Source organism: Lytechinus variegatus, chromosome 5 (genome assembly GCF_018143015.1).
Source record: "Lytechinus variegatus isolate NC3 chromosome 5, Lvar_3.0, whole genome shotgun sequence".
Classification (NCBI taxonomy): Eukaryota; Metazoa; Echinodermata; class Echinoidea; order Temnopleuroida; family Toxopneustidae; genus Lytechinus; species Lytechinus variegatus.
The window spans coordinates 42,326,949-42,346,735 of record NC_054744.1 but is presented as its reverse complement, the minus strand read 5'-3'; the positions used below and the strand labels follow the sequence as shown (position 1 = coordinate 42,346,735).

Here is a 19,787-nt window from a genome sequence, read left to right as displayed (position 1 = left end):
GGTAGAAGTTAGAAAGATATAAGCAATAGAATAAACATGTATATCAATAGGAGTTTGTATTAGAAAATAGAAAGAGAGGGAGAGACATAGAGATGAAAAGAAATAAAGCAAAATGAGAGAGACATATATCTACAGAGAAACTTGTACATGTAGAGAAGGGGAAAGTAAAGAAGAGACAGAGAAAGATAGATTTAAGAGAAAGAGTAAAACTTGAACAAAATTCTCAGAAATTCTGCTGTTATCGTAATCAATAATTCATAGGTCAAGTTCACCCCAGGTCCTGAAATATGTTGATTTAAATAAATAGAGAAAAATCAAATAAGCATAATGCTGAAAATTTCATCAAAATCGGATGTAAATTAAAGTTATGAGGTTTTAAACTTATTTTTATTTTTTTCACACAACAATGAGACCCTATATGCACAACTCAGTGACATACAAATAAGACAGTCGAGAATGTCCCTCACTCACTATTTTTTGGTTAAACTTTGAATTATACAATATTTCATTTTTTTTTTACAGATTTGACGATAATACCCCTTTCATAAACCCCATTAAAATGAATTAGGCGGCTAATAGCAGCATAATTTGGTCGTAAAATTGGAGGAGGACAAGAGTTATCCGCATTACTCTGATGCTGCTATTATCCGCATAATAGCAGCATCGGGACAAGATTTTGAGTTTATGAACGCATTTCCAAATTATGCGGATAATTGCCATGGTGCGGTCACAAGGTCACCCTTTTCCAACACAACCGCATCGGAGGGGGCGTGTCCAGTTGTCATGGCGATTATCCCCCTTTTTCAGGACGGGCGCTCGTAAAAATAATGCGGCTTATTTTCGGAGTTTATGAACGCAATTTTTATTGAATTATCCGCATTACTCTTAGGCGGCTAATTGGAGGATAGGTTTATGAAAAGGGTATAAGGGCCATAGTGACTGAACCATAATTGTATTCATGCTTATTCCACATGTTTAGGGAGGAATTAATCTGTTACACTAGACAATGAGAAAATTAGATAATTTCACAATTCATATGATTTAAAGAAAATAAGATGACGTCATCAGTCTCCTCATTTGCATACTGACCAGGGTGTGCATACCTGTATAACTGTTTTGTGAAATAAGCGAAACTTTATCAAAATGTCATAACTTTTATGGGATTTTGGTGAATTTTACAGTGTTATGCTTGTTTGATTTTTTTCTTTATATTCAAATCAACTATTTGTTGGGGTGGACTTACATACAAGTACATGGCTTTAATGTGAGATGCAATAAAACCATGGCGATTCATAGATAATTTGAGTTATATTCATTTTATTGTACATTGATTGCTTGTAAAGTACATTAATTTTTCTTGCGAAGTATAGCTATAAAAATGAAGAAAAAAAACTGTTCACGATCTGATGTAGACAGACATCTGGCTATAAATAGCAATCGCTTCACCAACATCATGAAGACCATTTTCCTGAAAGGCTGAAAGTCTATTCATAATTCAAGTATGTGGCATTTTCACAAATCAGGCAGAGTCTTCAGAGGAAACAGCCAATCTTCAATTTTGCTCTAAAATATACCACAATCAATTTCTAAACCATTGCAGAGTCATTCTTCTATTTCAAATGTTATCAATTTCAATCTGGAAAAAATATTCATGATCAGTTATGTGACTTGTTTCTCAACTTTTTCTTACAATGTGATCGTGCCATTTACAAAAGGATTCAAAACCAAAAATATCGAAAGCAAAGGTCACATCCGAAATGACAGGCTATAAAGCAAGTACGGTGTAGGCGTAAACAAAGTAAGTTTAACTGTATCATGTACAACGACTTGCTTTGAAGAAAAAAAAATGAGATGGAAGAAAAAAATCATACAAAAAAGAAATAATACCAATTAACCCAATAACCCAATTATTGAATTATTGTGCCATAATACCTTTTTTTCAAACAGTGATACTTTTGGAGGGGGCTAGCACAAGATATAAAAAAGGTGAACATTTGTTTATGGAAAATGTGTATTCTGATGATGTGAAGAATTTGAGCTAGCTAGCAAATCTATAACATCTTCTTACTTGCAAATTCTAAATTGAATAGTTTTTGGAAAAACAAATTTCATACATGTATGTGCATAGAATAAGTGCATTCAAAAGACAGGAATATGACATGTACCTACGAATGCTTGTAAGTGTCTACCCACATATAATGTTGCAAAAAAATGTCCAGTTGAAAAATGCATGAGTATTGATTTTGATCCCAAACACCAAATTGTCTGTCTGCCTACGCTTAAAGGGAGATAGCCTAGCCTCCACTTTGATGGATGTCGTTACGGTTAATACTGTAATCATATAGCAGATTAATGAGTTGTATTGACTTAATGCGGATGAGCATGACATAGTGAGCTCTAATTTTTTTATAAGGCTGACATATGGAAACAGGATCCTAATTCATAATTTACAAAATAAAATTTTTTGCTGCAATATTCTCAAATTTTACAAATTAATTTTGCCAACAAAAAATGAGATCCATACCTCTAGCATTTTTTAAAAGTAGTTTTTAAGAAAAAGTACCATTGTCTGCTCTGTATTACAAGGACCCCGTAAATGAATATCTACATGTTATTACAGCATCCCAAAGTATTTTTTTCTTGGGGGGAGGTTTTAATCAAATAATTGCCTAAACAATCTATAATTGATTTAGAATGCCATGAAGACGAATGAGCAATAAAAGGAAATAATTTATTGAGCATACATGTACATAAAACCGTGTTTACACATTGACTCAGCTAGGGGGTTGAACACGAGAGCCGTGCTCAACACGGCAATTTTATGCTGTGTAAACGCGATCAGAGTGATCCGCGAGCCGTGTCGAACACGGCTTTATCGATCCTACAAAATCGAAGGTTTCAACCCGCGACCCGAGTCAGACTCGGCAATTTTTTTGTGTGTAAACAGAAAGCCGTGTCGAACTCTCTTGACCTAGGTCACTGTGCGCGCTTTCACTTTTGGCATTGTTGTTGTTCGCACGGACAAGATTCGATTCCGGCGGTGAATTTCCCGTGTTTAATTTGCGACGTCATAATTCTTCCGTTCGAGATCCGCGAGCCGTGTTGAACTCGCCTTTTTATATGTACGTATGAACGCGATCTCTGATCCCTTCTTCGCAGTGTTCAACCCGGCTCGCGGATTCAACACGCGAGCCGAGTCAATGTGTAAACACGGTATTAGTTGTCATGGTGATAAGAGAGTTCCAACGACCCCATAATTTATGTATCAATCTGAAAACTCTGTTGCATAGATACCCCTCTCCACAACTCTACCATTTGGGATAGCCTGCAAGTTGGCTGTACATGTACCCGGACTGTACATTGCACAGTTTTAGGCATTTCGCATCGTATCAATGTGCAACTTTTCTTTCCAAATATACCTGTAGACCTGTTAATATTGATTGATGATAGACCAAACCATCATATCTAGCCTCATTGTAATATGAGAGAGCAGAGAGAGAGAGAGAGTACAGCAAGAAACAGAAAGCAAAGCAGAAAAAGTTCAAGAGGATGAGAGGAATAGAGAGAGAGAGCCAGACAGAGAGAGAAGGAAAGAGACAGACAGAACGAACAGCAAATTATACATATTTGTGGGCAGGCCAAAGATCTAGGTAGCATCCCCTATCCAGGCATCAGTCTAAACTCTTGGCCAATCAAAAGCCACCTGTAGTGTGAAACTTCCCCCCTCTCTGCAAATCCTGGGGTTTAAAAGTTTGGGGAAGGGGAATTACAGGGTTTACTTTTCATTAAAAAGTGGATCACATACTTACCTCACCTACCATATTTACTTAATATCGATAAGCTGGGGAAAAAGCAGACCAGTTTATTCGTGGATTTGAGCCAAGCTAGGCAATAGTGAAAGCCTTCTTATAAAGGAGAACTAAGACTTGAATTGATATCTTTTGGAAAAGCAAGAGGAATTATTTACTTGACAAAATGAACGTTCAACTGCTAGCTGTTTGTCTTTTTATGCCAATTTTGGGTGAGTACTAAACACACAAAAATGTTTTTTTTTTGCATAATCTTATTGATTAGAGTGATATAAACTATCACTATTTCATTACTATTGGGTATTTGAATATGAAATGAAAATCTGAAATTATGAAAGCATGAATATGAACAGTAATGTTTCAATCTCTATATAGATACAGTGTACAGCACTCAATATTTTGTTATTCAAATACTAATTCTTTCAACCATTAAAATACAGAATCCAGGATTTATTAGCAGACTCAGTGACCAATCACAAAAACACCTTCTGGCTTGAAAGTTTGATTGATATAGGAACCTTGCATTTCAGTCAAATCTTCCATACATCCATTTATTCCCTACTATACAAGTTAAAGCTATTTTTGCAAAACTGTCAAAACATTTGTGCCTTTCGACAAATTTTCTCCAGTAAAGTAAAAAAAACGTGGTCCCAATTGCTTTGACTGAGGCAAAGATTTCCTGCAGTTAGTCCTTTAATTGACATGTCACAAAATATATATACTGTACAGTAGTAATAATACAGAGTATGAAAGTTTTGTCACACAAAACTCTGAGGAGTCACACATGGATTCAGATCTTTTTAAATATTTTCTAAAATCACTGAGAATATTTTTCTTTAAAATGCCAAGGAAGCATGAAATTAGATTTTACTATATGTGCAGAGGGTGCAAACTGCCTTAAAATAAATCATACAAGTCTAGGTGAAGGGTGCAAGGCTTTTGTCCCTTACAATGGTGCAACATGACCCAATTCTGTGCTTTGGCAGGGCCTCTAATGTCTCATCAAATCTCCACTGATACTGATCAATCAGAAGGTGTGAAAATGTAAACTGGAAATATACATGTAAAGTACATTTCTCTTTTCAAATTCACACTTTCTCTCGGGAAATCTATGTCATTTATCTGTGATTGCTATGCAGAGTGAGACATGAGAGGCTCTTACATAAACATCCTAAAGTCAGAAGAAACTGGGGTAATCCAACTCGAAGTTCTCATTCAATCAGGGGGTGATTTTTTCTAGCATTTTGTGATAGTCATGATAGCGTGTGATCGTTTATGATAGTTCAACAGTACACATAATTTTCCATGACACAAAAGATTGGTATCATAATTTTACAATCATTTCACTTGCAAAGCGTATATCATAATTTCCTTTCAATGCTTACAATGTTCAAGCGAAATCTGTCAAGTTCTACAATTTGTAAAAAACTGAGTTGTCATTTGAGGATGTTCTCATTTTCAGTGACTTTAATTTGATACATGCTGACAGACAAATAGATCTTTCTTTTTATTACAACTGCTAACTGTAAAGAAAAGACATTATGAACCGGTGTACATGTAAATACTTGTTCACGTTTTCAATCTTTTTTTCTCAATACCATTTTCTGTTTTATACCACAAAACACTGCCACATTAACAAGGCAAAATGCATTCTAACTCTTTCTTCCTCCTGTGTATTTTCTTCACTTGTGGGTGTGCGCAATTCTCTAATCGGATTCCAATATTATAAATGATACGCCCGCCCAACAAATTACTGCCAGACACGATCAGCTAAGGGGAATCCCCAGGGTTTATTTGGTATTTCAGGTTTGTAAATTTCCTCTGCTCCATCTTCCATAACGATACATCTACACTCTCAGGTGAAGCACACCAAAAAGTCAACAACTACAGGTAGTATGTCAACCCTTTGAAGTTTGGTATTGCATGTGAATACAAAGCAGTTCAAATTTTTGCCCCTAAACCTAAATGTAGTAGAATAAATTGTACACAATTGTACACTATGTAGATGTTTTGACAGACCTAAACAAAAGACTTGTTCATGACATGTATATATCCCAAATGACCTTTCATATCAACAATGGATATCTGATTAATTGATCTACATGTACATGTAGGCTCAAGCTGTTGCATTATAACAACCAATAAAAACAAACATCCTTGTCTCATATGCAAAGCTAATTTGACCTCACGCTTCTAAATAGTAAATGGCTGTATAGGGCCGTATACCTGAGCCAGCAAATTATCTCGATCTGAACAATCTTGAGATTATTTGTAATGGAGACACCATCATCATGATAGTTCATTGGATTTATCTCATGATTGCAATCCTAAACTCAACTTCAATTGGATTATTTGCAAAATAGTGCGCAATTAACATAAATTTCCCTTATTTATTCACGGTGTCGCACCATTGATGCCTCGCTCGAGCAAGGATTGCTCTTCTTGGGCTGGTGGAGACAGGGTTACTTGAATCTTGAGATTAATCGCAAAGAGGGCCGATTGGGCTAAAATCTTGAGATTGAGCAAAGTGGGGCTGGTGCAGCACCGCCTAATGAGAGTCCAAAGGATGTGTATCATTTCTTGCCTGATCACGAAAGAGAAGAAGTGGTCTCTACTATATTGGAAGGAAATCAAAACACCTGATGCACACTCAGGATGAGAAGTTCATGATAAAATGGTTTTGACTGGTAGTGCAACAGCCATGAAAGGTCACTTGATAATTAAAGGTAAAAGACACTGGAAAGTACAAAATGTATTGGATCATGTGACCCAGAAAACTCATTCTATTTTTGAGACTCACCTTGCCTCCTATTTCTATTTCTCTACATCTCTATCCATCTCCTCTCTCTCTCTGCCTCCTCCTCTATCTTTTCTTTCTGCCACTCACTTGTTCCCTTTCTCATCCTCTCATTCTTTAGCTCCATCTACATGTATGAATAACTGTGTGTCATAATTGAATCATCATCATCTCTGCATTTGGCAGTGACGTTACCTCAGGCATGACTAGTTCTATTCAAGGGCCTCACTCCTACGAAGTGAAATTAGAAATTTAGGTGAAATGGAAATTGATAATCAAATTGGTCTCTTACTCAAGGCAGAAAAACGAAATGGTTTCGGAATGTAGAGAGAGGGTATAAGAGTTTGGTATTATTTAAAGAGACAATAAAGCCATGTGACAAATGTTACAGTCAAGTGTGTACTCCGAGGGACAAAAAAAGCACAGTACATTGGATCAGTACAGTACCTTTATAGGACTGAAAAAGGGGGTACTTTTCTCATACTATCATGAATATATATTATTTATAAAAAACCTTTAAATGCAAAATTTATGACAGTGCACCATTTTCATGGAACATCATAAATCCTGAAGGCTTCAACAAATGCTTTTTGTACTGTATGTACACATGTACATGTAGCTCATCATGGCAACTCCATAAAATACCTTTTTGTATGTCCAACCCCCATTTTTCTCATGTTTTACTTGTACTTCACTTCATAAACTGACCAAGTCATGGTCCTTTGAGAACATTATAGACTCTCAAAAGAAAAGAAATCAGAAACCGGAAAATTTCTTAAAGGCCCTACATACAATGTAGGGGGTCGGATGTACATATTTTATGGAATTTCCCAGCATAATAATAAGGTTCAGTAGTAGTGTACATGTAGGCTATGTACATGTAGATGATCATGACATGTACGTACATGGATGGATCATGGATGAATGCTAATAATAGAACCCTGTTTGCTATTTTATACTGGCTGCTATGTCTGGCCATCCTCTGACAAATGTTAAAGTTTTCAGGTACAATATATGTAGGGGGCTATGCCATAACATACACATGTATAGGGAATAAAAGAAAAGGTGTACATAATATACAGCATACTCAAGAAAAAAAAACTTGTGGAATTGGATATTCTGAATAAGAGACTGAACTTTACAACTACCGGTACCATGTTTACAGAATGTCAGAAATCTGTCTGAGTGTTTGCCATCCCACATCATTAGCTCATCAAATTCTTGTACGCACTTAACGGTTATTGGTAAATGGACTAAAAAAAGGCAGAATTGACACTTGTAATAAGACCTTTTGAGTCACTTCACTCTGATGGATGACTTCATCATGTGGTTTTGATACACAGTGGTATTTAACCACTGAAACTTGAACTGTTATTGGGGGTTATGAGCCTACATGTATCCATGTTTAGGGGAAACAGGATCATATACACCTAATCTGTTGATTCCTTGGACTCATCAGGTTCCAATCCTGACACATAAAACTAATGCCACGGTGGCAAAACTATGTTTTAGTCATTCACCAACTGATGGTTTGCAACCAATTTCATTCCAAATTTAGAATCATCAAATGTTTGCTGTCTCATAAAAAACCCAGTTCACAATATAGTCTATTATGAATTGATATGGTCTGCTCAAATATCACATCCAATGAATGGTCCTACTTTCAGATAAGAAACCATAGAAAGTCATTTTCAGAAGCCTTTTATGTAGTGGTGATTAACATGTTTACATTGTACATATATGTACAACATGTACATGACTCCAGGATTGATTTGGGAATAAATATGTACATCAATCAGATAAAACAAATATGTACCTGTACAGGTGCATGTGAGCATGCTACTAGTACTGTACGTGTTCATATTTCTATTGTACAATGTACACATGTACATGTATGTAACATGAACGTGTTCATATTTCATATTTTCATCATACAAGGACTATTTGTGGTTTCTGAAAATTTCCAATATCACCCAGCATTTATTATAAAAAATACCATTGTGTGTTTTGCATACATTATGTAGGCCTACATGTGATTCCCAAATATTATCTGAATTTGTTTGAGCATTTGAGTACACATACATGTAATATTGAACCACTAGGTACTCTCCATTGAATCTATACACAGTATTTGTATTTACATTGTATACTGACAATGGAAATACCTTTCCTTCTAAAGTACAAGCAAATCTAAGACTTGTTTTCTTATTTTTCTTATCCCTACAGCATGTTCCGCCCAGTTTGACTGGTTGATGAACTACAGACAACTCAACGCAGGAGCACCGCAAAGACAGACAGACTTTGGTTTCATGAAACCGAGTACCACTCCTAAACCTCTGGGTGCATTACCAAAGAAACGCAGAGATGGCACCGCCTTTGGCTTAGGGGCCGCAAACGAATTTGCTGGGGGCAGCAGTAGCTACACGAACCTGGACACCGCCCCTGTTGACGCCGGCATAGGTGACACTTCCGGGGGCAACGCGCAAGGTAGCGACTGGGACATCAATGCAGCTGGCACCGACTACGGCGGAAACAGCAATGGGGGTGATTATGGTGGCACTGGTGGTGTCTCGGGAGGCAATGGTGGTGGATTTGGAGGAGGTAGCAATGGTGAAGGAGGCTCCTTTGCAGAAGGTGGCAATCTTAACCCAGGGTACGATGACAGCATGCAGAACCTTGCTAATGCATCTGCTGGTAGCATTGCTGGTATTGTCATTGGTGTCATCATTCTATTGTGTGTGTTGGCTGGTGTGTCCTTCTTTGTCATGAGGCAAGTCCATCGAAAGGTGCAGGTGAATGCAACACGAGCATAATCATCTTTGGAAAACTTCAACTTTAAGACTGTATTAACGCTGCTATTTCATATTCAAAACATATTGACAATGGAATCTACAGTGTATCGTTTTTTTCTTGATAAACTGAATGATAATACCACTCCAAGTCCAATGAATATCTACATGTGTGAATGTCATTAAAACCAACCATGGATTGTGGTGTCTGTCAAAATCAATCAGTGTCTACTTTAAATATTCTTCAAAATTCATAAACATACATCATGTATGTACACGTACATGAAATCTAGTTTGATTTTCAAGTCTTCAATCCCATTCCACATGTGATCTGTTTTCACTCAAGAGATACTAGTTTACTATCTACTGTAGATTTCAATTACCTGTCAACAATTCATTTGGTTCATTAATTCTTTCTGAACTCCCTACTCCATTCATTCATTTTTCTGATTGCCCCCATCCCCCCCCCCCCCCTCTCTCTCTCTCTTTCCTACTGATGAAACACACATATCAGACACAAACACAATTTTACTTTACTTTATTCCAGTGTCTCATTTTTGTTCTCCCCTTGTTATTTCTCATCCATTAATTTTCATTGTAGTCCCTTCTCAAAGTCTTTTGCATACCTCAAGATCTACTTTTTGCTTCATTAGCATTAATAATCATCTTTTATACAGCCATCCACACACAGTGAGAGTGAAATATCAAAGTTCAAAATCACAACAAAAGAAATAATTACAGTTACATTTTGTAGAAAAGCATGACAATAGTAACCAATAAATGAAAAAAAAATGCATAATTGAACTCTTCTTCCTGGTAAAATATCCCAATATTTCAAGTGCTTTTCTACACTAGACCTTGTACATTTTCAATGAATACATGCTTGTTAAAACTATAAATGTCAATGTCAGTGAAATATAATGTTGTATCTTGTATAATAAACTGTAAAGTATATACAATGGTCCACAGGTGTATGTTTCCTTTGTCCAATGTAAAATTGGTTTACTACTGTACATGTACATGTAATATGGTATCGCCCCCAAGTCTGTGCGGTCCCTGTTGTCTGCGCACACCCATACCTACGTGATTCTAGTTAGAAAATGTACACAACAACCACAAACTTTACACATGTATGCAATACATAGAATGATATTAATCATAAAAAAAATCCAACTCAAAATGGTGAAAAATAATGAATTTTGGGGCATTTCATGTCATTTCATGTTTCTCATCAAAATCCTGAATCGTGTTATGAATGAGTAAATGTATGCGGACATGGGGGATCATTTTTTGTTCAATCTGAAAATGACTGGCCAAGGTTTTTTTTTCAAGAAAATCATATATTTCTTTCAAATTCTTATGAGGTTTTTTGGCAAAAGGAACATGAACACTGAAAATTTTTGTAAAATAAACAGAGATTCATGTTAAAATCTTAACTTAAATAGTTACACATGTACATGTATGTACGCAGGCATGGGGCCCCCTTCATACATGTAACTTACATGATAGAAATAATAAAACTAATGAAAGATGATGGTCACGACTATATACCGTGGATAATCATTTAATCGGATATACGTCTGTCAAATAGGACCCTCCTGGTGCCTGATACTCCACAAATTTATATATAACCATCCGGGTAAACTTTTATTTCCTGAACATTTCGTTTTAATAAACCAGGCATCTTTGCTTTAATAGCCTGAAACTTTACTCTCATGTTTACTACACCTAATACTGGACTTATTCTTGTATGTCAAGGACGTATACATGTAGATACATTGTTTTATCCAACAGTCTGTTTTACTTGACAGTTGCTGTAGTCAGATGTGTTTCTTAGCCAATCAAAACTGTCAGACGAGGGCTTTTCATCAACACTTTTCATCTGACAACTTTCCTTGATTTTTATTGGCTGAGTAGCCCAGTTCCTAAAACCGGAAACTGTCAGATTGGACATGTCAGACAACGGCAGACGAGTACTTAATGGAATGGTCAAGAAAAGAAAGCTACATGTATGACTACATTCATTATCAGTATTCACTATGCAGACAGTTTTCATGAGGGTCACAAAATAATTGCTGATAATAATACCGTAACTGTAATCGCTTCTCATTTGACCAAAAGCTTAGAACTGCTTTAATGCTTTTGCTATGTTGGCAGAAACAAAGTTAAAACATCCCCTTTATATAATACTTTATCAATGGTACAATGGTTGCATTATGATATCTCAAACCTTTCAACATGGAAAGTTGATTCTACTTACATTTGAGTTCTTCTTTTGAGCAACTGGTGAAGGTTCAAATATATAGACCTGATTTGCATATGATGCAGCAATCTGCAATGAAACACAAAATGGAGACAATATTATTTGGTTAAAAGCAGGTTCAATAAATGTTCAATTGTTAGAGAAAGCATGTACACCCGCTAGTAAAATGCATATTAAACAGGAGGTTCCATGACAACACTATTGCAGTCCTTCACTTTTATAATTTCGTGGAGCTCAATAAATCTCTCTCCTTATTTTTTTGAGGAGCTCAAATGAGCTCCTCAGAATCGCTCTCCGTGAGCTCAAATCAATTCATTACAATAGATGTATGATAAATTGTAGATTTTTCTTAACATAGTGTATGCAATAGAGCTCTGTGTTAGCTATTAATTAATCTGTGGTGAAACTAGGCCTGGGTAACGTCAATACGTTTACAAGATGTCGTAAGCTAAAAAAAAAAAAATTGAAAGAAAAATTGCAAAAATTTCACATTTTTCATCTTTAAATCCATGAAATGGTCTTCTTTTTTCCATAATTCCTTGAAATTACTTTGATTTAGTTGAAAACTATCAGAAAAATGAAGAATATTCACCACTTTCCCGACTTTGATTTGAACTTACCTCGGTAAATATTGTAGTCCCATATGTAGACTTCCATGGTGTTGCCATGAAAATCTACATACATGTATGAGACTACATGGGATTGCAATATTTACCGAGATTGAATTAAAATCAGAGTCAGGAAAGAGATAAACATTCTTCATTTTTCTGATAGATTTCAACTAAATCAAAGTAATTTCAAGGAATTATGGAAAAAAGAAGGCTATTTCATGGATTTAAAGATGTAAAATTTTAGCAATTTTTTTTTTTTTGAGGAGCGCAATATTTTGCTCTCCTTATTTTTTTTAAGGAGCGCGGTAGGAGCGCCGGCGCGATCGCGCTCCTCAAAAATGAAGGTCTGCTATTGGATGACCAACTTCATCCCTGGGTTTAACAATGTACCCAACCCAAAACGTAACCATAAACCGAACATAAAACGCTATTGCAATCCTAACCCTACATCGTAGCAGAAATCAACCCCAGAGCAATTGTCGCAGTCCTGAGCAAATGTCACCTAACAGGATTACATCTATCTCCAAATTACAGTATGGACAGTTGTCGGAGACATACATGTACATGTGCGATACCCACCATTTATAAAATAAAATAAAATAAAATTGGGAGACATGACATTTGCTCTTGCGACAATCGCTCCGAATGTTATTTTGTCTAGATATAGGGTAAGGGTTAGTGTTGCTATAGGGTTGTTAAAGTGTAGGGTAAGGATACAGTATAGTGTTAAATCCAGGTTTGATTGGTTATTTCATTATTGGAATCTGCAGTGGAGCAATTGTCGCCGGTGCGAATGTCCTGGAACCTGAAATTGACACTTTGATTGTATATAAAAGCAAAACTGACCTGGCAAATTTTTTTTTTTTATCCTACATGTAAATATACAGAACATTCTGACCATTCTTGAAGTCATATAGTGGAAATACAATGTAGAAACTGACATGATTTTTAACAGCTTTTTTTTCTTAACCATGTCTTTGATTTCAGCTGATCTACATGTACCAGACGCAACAATGCCGATTACACACTATGTACTGCGGGAACTGAATTAGCCATGTCTGTACTTCATTGTCCAGTACATGTATGTGTGTACATGTACATGTAGCATGGGGGGGGAGGCTAAAGTGTACATGTACATGTAGGCTACGTATACATGTACATGTAGATCAACAGAATTATCTACATGTACATGTAGTACAGTGTAACAAGTGTAACACCTGTAGAACTTTATAAAACATATCACCTACATGTACATGCACGTGTTTTGGCCTTCTGTTACACACTCTTATTCCGATTTAAACATTTTATTCAGTATTCCACTACATACAGATTCAGTCCATTATTTTATTGTTCATGTGTAGAAAAATGTATTACAGATAAAAGTGTACATGTACATGCACCAGCAGATGCATCACAGCATATTTTTATACATATATTGTATTACCCCCTGCATGTACATGTACGTTACATGTACACTGTAGATCTACATTTTAGCCAAGACCCCAATGTGAAATGTCCATACATGTACATGTACATGAAGTAGCCACGCTGTTGTAGCGTACATATACATTAGACAGCCATATATGCCACAACCTACACTCTATTGGCACAAAGTGGGGGCACTCTCTCTGTTCATTCATTCACTCATTCATTGATCAAGAGTACCAGGTATTCCGAAATTATGTGAAACCTACATACTGTACAAGGGGGATTATGCACATGTATGTTGGTACGTATGCATGAATGTGAGCACAAACCTACTTGGAGCCACCTGTGTGTCTCAAGTACAGTCTTGGCATACAGTGGGATTTTCTCTTTTCCTCTATTAAAGATTAGATGCTCCAGGCTGAAAATATTCAATCCTACATAGAGGAAAATTCACAGAGCACAATGCCAAAAATTTCATTAAAAGAAAACCAATCAGTACAGTACAGTCGAGGTACACATTCATCTACAGGTAGTGAATGATAAAACTCTAGGATCCCCAAGGTTGTAAAACAGGAATTTTGAAGAAAAAATGTGATATATTTGGACTGGCAACACGTACTAGAGTGTGCCGTATCATGCAAAAACTGAAAGTATATTATAAACAAGTTATAAAAAGCAAGTCTTGGAAGAATGTGTTCACTCAAATTTGATGAGTTCCACTTTCTACATTACCATCAGTCAAGAGATATTAATTTCATAAGCAGTTTATTTTTATCCTGAGCAGTTAAGCAAGAAGACTATTCCTCCAGTAAATGGGAGAACTGCTTGGTTCATCATACTGTATCCACAGTGGATGATATTAAATTGGACATGGAGCTCATTCCATGCAATACCACAGTGGAGACTGAATATAGAATAGTATTAACCTCAAGAATATCATTCAAATTATTTCCTGTTCGTTTCTCTCTTTCTTTTCTCTATTATTTCTTCTGTAGGCCTACAGGTACATGTACACGTATTGTATTCTCCCCTCTCTCTCGCCCTCCCTATTCCTTCTTTCTCTTTTTCCCTTCTCTTTTTGATTTTTTCTTCTTCAATAGTCCTCTTCTTCTCTTGCTCCTTCTTCTCATCTTCTGTTTTGCTTTTTTACGTATTCTCTTTGTTTTTCTTTTCCCTTTCATCTTCTTCTTGTTTTCCTCCCTTTTTTATGTCAGTCTTCCTTTCTTTCTTTTCTTTCTCCTCCTTCCTCCTTCTCCTTTTTTCTTCTTATTCTTATTTTCTCAAACATTTAAATGTACATGTATTGTGTTAATAGAACTATATCCTTTGTCAATGCCCCCCCCCCCCCATGCTCTCTTTGTGCAGGTTTCCACTCCCACTCTCTTTTCCTCTATATTATCTCGAGGCCTTATCTCTCAATATCCCCCTTTCCACAATCAAATAACAAATGTGCCCATGAAAAGGCAGGCATTGAAATGTCTGCAAACATTGTTCATGTTCCTCAAATTACCAAGCGCATAGATCTTCTATTTGTGACCACAGTGTCTGGAGGACACCTCTTCAGAAAGAATGTACTTTTCTTTGCAATTTCACCACATACGGTAGCATACAGTAGAATGAAATACTATCAGATTTTAATACGATTACATGTACATGTAATGTACATGTACATGCACCGTTCCTTCTCGTTCAAAAACATTTACTATGAAGGCTCGTATTATCTACTGCTGATGTGGACATACTGTACAGGTACATAAAGATTTAAAATTGTGCATGGCATCATACTATATTTTAGTTTATTATCATTAATAGGTATTACATGTATGTGTATGTAATTTCATGATTATCTTTGATACATGTACATGTACATACAGCATGCATGCACAACTTCATCATTTCCAACAAATTTTGACATACATGTACATGTAAGGTACGGTACATGTACATGTACTTTCTAAATTCTTACTTTATCTTGATCCAATTCCAACCATTATCTCTTTATTGGAAATTCCTTGAAGAGTTTGATGTAAACAAAGCCCCTGAGTGACATTCAACATTTAATACATGTATAGTGTAGGTACATTGCCCTTCAAGGATCATTGATATTCATTGAAGACAATCATCAGTTTTAATGAGAAGCTTTACCTGGTGATTTAGTTTATTTTTAGTCTCCATATTACAGTCTGAAATAGGATCATCACAAGCAGGACTACGTAATCACATAAATGATTCATGCATCTTTCTCGTACCAGACTAGAATGCATTTTGTCTTTACAACAAGCACTCGGTATGTTGAAAAGTACACTGCAGTGCAATGATCCATGGAGGCATTTTACCTCCATGAATGATCATACAATGCAAAACATCAACAGGCCTATTTGGTTGATAAAGTCAAGTGTTAATTTTATGCAGAATTGTCTACTTCCTAATCCCATAGACTTTATAAAGGGAACACTTGTTTCTCACAGGTAATCATAATACATGAAAATACATGTACATGTATGTTTGTAATTAGACCTAAAAAAGTACATACATACAGTACATGTACATACATGTAGCAGTGAGTCCAAACTGTACTTCGCGGACGGCCATTATCTAAAATACTAGCCGATATCCTTAAAATCTGACATCATCAACGTGAAAAGCGACGTAGAATTACCATATGGTGTAAGTTTCTTCAGGATGAGTTCAGTGTTCATGAAAATATTGACAAAAGATCGGAAAATTTGTCACCGTTAACGCCCCGTTCCGAAGAAATCTGATATCCTCAACAAGCATCACAATATCATCATTTTGCAAGCAGATATAAAATGTGAGTTCAATGTGGTACTGACTTCTATAGCATTTTGTCGTCAATCTGATATACATGTAAATATCTCACCTTTTGAGCTTGAGTTTTTGTTTAAAATCTCTTTAAAAATTTCGGTCCGCGAAGGTAGGTCACACTTTTCCAGAACGGTTTTCCAGCACAGTGCGCATTCGTCGATCGGAAAAGAATTTTGAGATCGCGATACCGGCGAAACCCCTTGACCTACTTCACATTTTTGTCAATGATTTTAAAGTTTACGATCTTGCCATCAATGTGGTAACTATTTCTTAAATTGGTTTTGCTTAAATTGTGAATATTTTGTGAACAAATAATAAGCCTGAAGAATATTTTTGAAAAGTCTGCGAAGTTTGGACACCCCATCATACATACAGCAATAGCATTTCTGGTTTTTAACTCATTGCTTTCCAACATGTGACAAGTAAAATTGTACGTCATTTCTCTCAAATCTCAGATTCAAATAGTCAAATAGAGCATCAATACTATTTGTTCCATTACAGTCAGCGGCTGATTCAGGATTTTATGAATTGGAGAAAAGAGAAAAAGCAAGAAGAGAAAGATATACCGGTACATGTTTTTCCATAGCTACAGTTCAGGGGGCACTTCTCGTGAAAGGAAATTCTAACTGTACAATGCAGGCCTACTGCCAAGGCAGCAGTAAGAACATATTCCAGTCATTTATCTGTCTCACAGTCTGCATTAAAGGAAACCAAAACCCAAGAAGATTTTGTGGACATTGGACAACCTCTCCATTTGTTTTGTACACATATTTTCAGATTTTCCCCTTTACATGTACATATTTCACATTATCTCCTCCTGACCTTGACATATATGGTGTGGATTATATTTTCCCATGACATACATGTATTTTGTGCTCAGAAGGAGGCAAGATGCAATTTTAAAGATAATGAGGAAAATCTGAAAATTTGTGTACAAAACAAATGGAGAGTTGTCCACAAAATCAGCCATTTTGAAGCACGTTTGCCAATTTGAGGATGCCCATAGAAAGTAAAACAAGAGTTTTCAAACTCCCATAACTTGCTTATTTCATAACCGATTTTGATGAAACTTTTTTTAATTGTTCCTCTCATTTTACTCTTTCCAATAAGATTACTTCTCTTCTTGGGTTTTGGTTTCCTTTAAGCCTTAAATTACATACATGTATATATTTTTTTTTTAAATTTCACTACTATTCTTTTCCGAACAAGGATTTAATGGTTCACTCATGTATGATTTTAGCATTTTAGGCAGTAAGAACCACTTGATTTATACTTTTCTCCATTTAATATTAGAGCATCTTCTTACCTTTCCATTTTCTGATGAGCAGTCAATACAACCTACTTGGATGTTGCCATGTTTCTCACCCGGGATGATCTGAGTCCGCTGGAAATCACAAGCCAAGATTACTATATCACATCCTGAGGCATAAGCCTGTATTAAAAGAAAGAGTTCATATAAAAACAAAGCAATAATTCACACAAAAAAATTACTGAAAAGACAGGACATTTAATAAAGAACAGAGAGATATGTGACAATCCCTTAAAAAAAGTATTAAAAGCAAGGTACATTTGAGTATTGATCAGCAGTTCATTCTGGTTTCCTGATTCATGAATTTTGTTCTCATAAAAATAGAGAATTACAATTAAATCCACTGAAATTGCAAATTTAGTTGACTGATATTTGGCGTCTTTATGAAACACTTCAGGGTCCAAAACTGGACGAAGGTCATCCAGGAAATGCATTTTCATTATCAAAGACTATCCAAAACTGATTTGTTTTTTAAATCATTGTTCTTACGTGAATGCAAATTTCAGGCAATTTGATTTTTGTATCAAGGTACAACTCCACCAAAAATGGGGTGGGGTGTGTACATATATTATATTATGTATCATTGGGAAGGTGTTATTCATGGAAACACACACATCTATGGGGACACTTGCCCTTTGGAAAGCTGTCTCCCAGCATGGACCTATTACATGCTCCCAGGAAGCTTTGTCACTGAGAAATGGGAATCATACACATATATCAGGGATTTGTCCCACTAGAGACTCGACTCTGCAACTCCACTTGCCAACTCATGTCAGTCTTCTCTCATCTCTCCCAATACTCAAACCTTCTCACATTTTATGGTTTAAAATTGTTTTTATAAGGACCATCAGTCACTACACCTATTTCAGGAAATAACAATCTACCTTTCAACCACATTCCACTTTCTTGCGTTTCCATTTCTCTTCTATATCTCTATCCACTTTTCTTAGTCTTTCTTGTGGGGGGGTTACTTAACCAAAAAAGTAGTAGGTATGTGCCGCGGGCAAGACGAAAGACGGGGGCCTTGAAGCGGGCTTATTGTAAAAAGGAGGGTCTACGGAACGGGCTTCGGAACTACAAATGTTTGTGAAAACGGGGGTCCTTGGACGGGTCGCCTGCATGTGAGTGCGTATGCATCCCTATGGAATGTGCATGCATCTAGCCCGGCGGCACTGGCACCGGGTGTGCTAGCGCAGAGGCGATGGTTGGACAGTGTTCTGCGGCCGCTTTTCACCAAAATTGTGGCTCATTGTAGCAGATCAATGCCGCCGGAACGGCATAACGGAAAATATGCAAAGCTTTGGAGCGGATTTCTTTCTTCTTTTTCTCGATAAGAAGAAAATGCTATGCGTCAGAGCAGCTTTCTTTGCTCTTTTTCTCAATAAGACAAAAATGCGATGCCTTGGAACAGAAATTTGAGTGTAAAAATTGGGGTCCCCTCTGCAGCACATACCCACTATGCATTATACTGAGTGCCCCCCCCCCCCCCTGGGTCTTTCTAAATTGTACATGTTGGTCTCACCACATGGTATACCATAAACCATTGCTGCGAAGTTTAATTTGATTTAAATTCATATAAACCAAAATTCTCCCATGAAAAAAAGCTCTCCCTCAGGAAATATGTTGCTGGCAGCCACGTGTTGGCTCAGTTGGTAGAGCGTCCGCCTCACAACTGGGAGGTCAGGAGTTCAAGCCTTGGCCAAATCAGATCAAACGATGATGCAAGTTGTTGCTCCCCTGTTTGGATCTAACTATCTATAAACCAAAGTTTTCCTTTCAGAATATACCAAGTCAGTTTACAATGTATGTACATGTACCTCCATGGATCTGTTTTATAAACAATTCCTACTTCATATCTCTCTTCACAACAAACCGATCAATTTTCATTTATTGGTGCATTCTTCATCTCAGACTTGATGAATGGTTTGAAAAAAAGATGTCCAGTTTAAGCACAA

General features: G+C 36.4%; 2 protein-coding genes across 3 annotated transcripts in view; one reads left to right on the top strand and one right to left on the bottom strand.

Annotated features, from left to right (window-relative positions):
- Positions 1 to 19,787, bottom strand: part of LOC121416204 (dmX-like protein 2) — a 92,503-nt gene that overhangs the window by 58,459 nt on the left and 14,257 nt on the right. The window contains 2 exon segments of the mRNA XM_041609696.1: positions 11,656 to 11,727; positions 17,830 to 17,955. Coding sequence (XP_041465630.1) covers positions 11,656 to 11,727; positions 17,830 to 17,955 — 198 coding nt within the window.
- Positions 3,227 to 10,252, top strand: LOC121416205 (keratin, type I cytoskeletal 10-like). 2 transcript variants are annotated; one of them, XM_041609698.1, is made up of 2 exons: positions 3,227 to 4,021; positions 8,833 to 10,252. In XM_041609698.1, exons 1-2 carry the CDS (start codon positions 3,976 to 3,978, stop codon positions 9,417 to 9,419), a joined length of 633 nt encoding a protein of 210 aa, XP_041465632.1. In that variant the 5' UTR covers positions 3,227 to 3,975; the 3' UTR covers positions 9,420 to 10,252. The 2 variants fall into 2 exon arrangements, with proteins under 2 accessions (XP_041465632.1, XP_041465631.1); XM_041609697.1 differs by lacking the exon at positions 3,227 to 4,021 and adding an exon at positions 5,182 to 6,535.

What these genes read in the sequence shown, in the direction of transcription:
- LOC121416205 (XM_041609697.1), top strand. Translation starts at nt 6,484, where the DNA reads ATGGTTTTGACTGGTAGTGCAACAGCCATGAAAGGTCACTTGATAATT. An exon ending in AGGTCACTTGATAATTAAAG is followed by an intron (nt 6,536 to 8,832) that starts GTAAAAGACACT and finishes TTATCCCTACAG; the next exon opens with CATGTTCCGCCCAGTTTGAC.